Source organism: Lipomyces doorenjongii (genome assembly GCF_038497915.1).
Source record: "Lipomyces doorenjongii strain NRRL Y-27504 unplaced genomic scaffold V1508scaffold_237, whole genome shotgun sequence".
Taxonomy (NCBI): Eukaryota; Fungi; Ascomycota; class Lipomycetes; order Lipomycetales; family Lipomycetaceae; genus Lipomyces; species Lipomyces doorenjongii.
In genome coordinates this window covers 1-3864 of record NW_027118304.1, presented here as the reverse complement: position 1 = coordinate 3864, position 3864 = coordinate 1, and the positions used below count along the sequence as shown (strand labels likewise).

The 3864-nt window shown below is 47.0% G+C and overlaps 3 protein-coding genes across 3 annotated transcripts; 1 reads left to right on the top strand and 2 right to left on the bottom strand.

Annotated features, from left to right (window-relative positions):
- Window positions 1–60: 60 nt before the first annotated feature.
- On the top strand, window positions 61–637 carry V1508DRAFT_436146 (uncharacterized protein; the record flags this gene model as incomplete). Its single annotated transcript, XM_066942097.1, has 1 exon — window positions 61–637. A coding segment is annotated over one exon (577 nt), but the record flags the coding sequence as incomplete, so codon positions are not given.
- Window positions 638–1010: 373 nt separating this feature from the next.
- Window positions 1011–1968, bottom strand: V1508DRAFT_362604 (uncharacterized protein; the record flags this gene model as incomplete). The annotated part of the gene is made up of 4 exons (XM_066937241.1): window positions 1011–1390; window positions 1452–1773; window positions 1829–1858; window positions 1909–1968. 4 exons carry the CDS (start codon window positions 1966–1968, stop codon window positions 1011–1013), a joined length of 792 nt encoding a protein of 263 aa, XP_066791957.1.
- A 1157-nt stretch (window positions 1969–3125) lies between these two features.
- V1508DRAFT_401260 (uncharacterized protein) lies at window positions 3126–3851 on the bottom strand (the record flags this gene model as incomplete). The annotated part of the gene is made up of 1 exon (XM_066938405.1): window positions 3126–3851. A coding segment is annotated over one exon (726 nt), but the record flags the coding sequence as incomplete, so codon positions are not given.
- Window positions 3852–3864: the final 13 nt, after the last annotated feature.

Below are 3864 nucleotides of genomic sequence, written 5' to 3'. Positions count from 1 at the left end.
GTTAATATCAGAGCAAGCAGGTCGGGTCCATGTTGTCGATACACGACGATTCGAAGATAGGCAGATTCTGGATATTCCCAATACAGTTAACTATCGTATCGGACCAGGTGATTCTGGAAATGACAACAACCCACCAGGTAGTGCTTCTGGTCCCAATTCCGGACCCAGTGAAAGCAGTATATATTCTCAACAACGTAGACTTATGGAAATGGCCAGGGCCAGCTTGCGGATGCACCAACAAGGCGCTGGAGGGTCGTCTCATGCCCCGCCGTATCCGTCTGAATATTTCACGCACGATGCGATGGGCGAGATGCGTCGTCGAGGTAACGACTTTTCGAGTGATACCGCGTTGGCAGGGTATTACTATCAAGCACGCGAAGGCAGACATATCTCAGAGAGGAGTCAAGAAGGCTATGACAATCGCAGTGGGTCAGCGTTCTCTTCGTCGAGTAATATCACCGGTCGATACGCGAACTTTATGGACCCTGCAGCACACTCAATTCGGGGAAAAGAGATATCCGGGATTGCATGGAGCGATGAAGACTCAGGCTCAGTGATTGTGGGGTGGGAGAGCGGCATTGGTAAATGGACGGTTGGAAATGACAAAAAAACGACCCACTTAGTACTACATTGCTAGGTACGCCATTAAATATTTTAACTGCCCCATTCGCAACCCAGATTATAGCAGATCGCACGGGATAGCGCACAGGATAGCGCACAGGATAGCGCACGGGATAGTCTGATGTTAGGATTGTGCTTGCAATTTCGCGACAGAAACCAGATGGATGAATTGTGTGGGTATCAGATTGTTTCATTATCTGACTGTTGGATATGTCCAGCAGGGCTGCAGTAACAAATGTCATATGTATACTGGTCGTAGATTAGAGGAGCGTCTTAAATGATCAGAGCAATAACAGTCACCTAGTAAATATATTTCTAATTCTTGAATCTATCAGTCCATACAGATGTAACTCGCCATATCATCTCAATGCTGTATAACATATACGGTTCTAAAACTTGAAAACCTGTTCCTTATCCACACCATAAGACTTCAACAAACCAGTCAGCTCGCCCTGATCAGAAGGCGAGACCTTCGATCCGGAGATCGCGTTGTAAAGACCAGGCGGTCCGCAGACAAAGAACTTGAATGACTTGAAGTCCTTGTCGCCGATCGCCTTCTTGACAACGGCGTCATTGATGAAGCCGGCGATCGTGTCCTCTGGCGCGTCCTTCTCAACCGTGAAGTAAACCTTGAACTTGTCGTCTTTGGCAGCGATCGACTTGAGCTCGTCGTACAGGAGAATGTCGTCGACTGTCTTGTTGCCGTACAAGAGCGTGATTTCAGTCTTGTCCTCGCCTCGGTTACTGGTGATTTCGTGGATCAGCTGGTCTGTTTGAATCTATCAGTCACCAAAGCTTGCAATATAATAACAATCTCGGACTAGTCTTACAGAGAGGAGTAAGGCCGGTACCACCGCCGATAAGCACAATTTGAGGATCCTTGTTCGGAGTCCACGGGTACTTAATAATCGGGCCCTTGAATGCAAGCTTGTCGCCCGGCTTGAGCGAGTGAATATGCTTGGATGCTTTACCCTCGGGATATACCTTGACAAGCAAGTCGAGGTATCCCTTAGTCCTGGGGTCCGTGATAGGCGTATATGGGCGGATGATGTTCTTGTCGTTCTCGTCCTTGTACTTGACAAGGATGGCCGACGCGGTGATCAAGCCGCTTTCATCATCGGCCCCAGGGTATGCGAAGCGGAAGATGCTGGTCTATGTCTTTTGTTAGATTGTGTTGTATTGCAAGGTATTCGGAACTAGCACATACGTCATGACTGACTTTCGTAACCTCAGTGAGCTAGATGTCTACTTAGTCGCAATCTTCACTACTCGACAATTCGAACATACTGTCAAGTCAATAAAGTCGCCCTTGAAAACAGGGGATGCAGCGGACACGGGATAAGTCATTGAAGAGTACGCGTAGAAAGAAGCGGTGCCGGCAATAGCAATGGAACTGGCAACGAAATAGCGGTTCGAAAATATCGGGGCAGAGACGCGAGAGGCACCAGCAGCAGAGTACCAACGCGATGCGTTCTGTGTATTTAATCAGTCAATTACAGTCTTCAAATATATCCCTAATGGATTGCAATCAATCAGGAGGAAGTGTCAGGGATCGGTGATGGCGATTTGTAATCGCTCACAGAAATTGCGAGCACGTAAATGAAACAAGGCTTGTGCTACAGAAGACAAATCACGACCCGAGCCTCTGAACCGCTCCTATTCCTCGACTAAACATCACCTACCTTCAGAGCTGAAACGCCGGTAGTGCGGAAGAACGATGCCATTTTCAAAAAGTATCCTAATTATTATACCAGTAGTAGCAAATTGGCTTCGCAAATGTATGCGCAGAGAATACTTATATCGGAGCCGCGGGTGGGAATCGGAAGTTCGGGTCTGTAGGGTCTGTTTGAGATCTTCGCCCGTTGAAACTCGAACCTGGAGCAATGTTGATTGCTGAGCCGGTTCGGTTCAGGGGCAGTTACGAAAATATACGTTCTCATCGAGGTGACCTGCAAAACCGGATAAGCACGGAACCGTTCGAGTTTGCGGTTATGCGCAATCCAGTAAAGAAACACATCTGCATATTCCGATTATTGTGTCAAGATAAGGACAATTCGAACGACAATTGCAACCAGATTGACATCATTTTTTTTGTGAACCGATCTTCCATCAGCCAAGCACGGTTGCATTAATATGACGCAAATGATTACGTTCAAGCCACTGCAATTGTAAATCGTGAAATCACAGTAGGTAATTAAGCTAGAATATAATAAACTAACAACCTACTGAGATATATTATTAGAGACTATATACAAATTATACACCAAGTAGAACGAAAGTTAACAAAAGACAATTCACATAACACTACTACGCCTAACATAGCCTAATGACTCCATTTCATCCTCCGCTATCGCCGAAAACCATTCCTGCTGATAAGTACTCGTAACGCCATGCACTTCCATCAATTCAAAAGCAACTCAAAAATAACTAAAGAAATTTAATCCAATGGTAAGAATATAATCAGTGTACGTCCGAAACCGTTCCTCCCAATAAACTCCTTTCGCCTACCGCATCTTGTAGGATGGGAAGATACGACGTCCCCACCTGTCAACCGTCCATTTACCAATACCGCTATCCCACCCCACAATAACTGAGCCTCCGTCTTCATCGCTCCATGCAATCCCGGATATCTCTTTTTCCCGAATTAAGCGTGCTGCAGGGTCCATGGAGTTCGTGTATCGACCGGTGATATTACTTGACGAAGAGGACGCCGAACGAGACACAGCCATGTCTCCAAACACACAATACCGTTCATCATCATCCAGCTCGTCATCATCAAGTTCGGCTTCATCATTGCGATCGTCATAGCCTTCTTGACTCCTCTCTGCGCTATGTCTGCCTTCGTGTTCTTGATAGTAGTACCCTGCCAACGCGGTATCACTCGAAAAGTCATTACCGCGACGACGCATCTCGCCCGTCTCATCATGTGTGACATAGTCAGACGGATACGCCGGGACATAAGACGACCCCCCAGCGCTTTGTTGTGGAACCTCAGCCGTGATGCGCGAGCTGGCTATTCCCATCAATCTCCGCCGTCGAGAGTAAGTACTGCTGTCACTGGGTCCAGAACTAGGACCAGAAGCACTACTTGGCGGGCTGTTGTTGTCATTGCCAAAATTATCTCGCCTTCTTCGCATACTCCTGATGCGATAGTTAACTGTATTGGGGATATCCAGAATCTGCCTATCTTCGAATCGTCGTGTGTCGACAACATGGACCCGACCTGCTTGCTCCGATATTAAT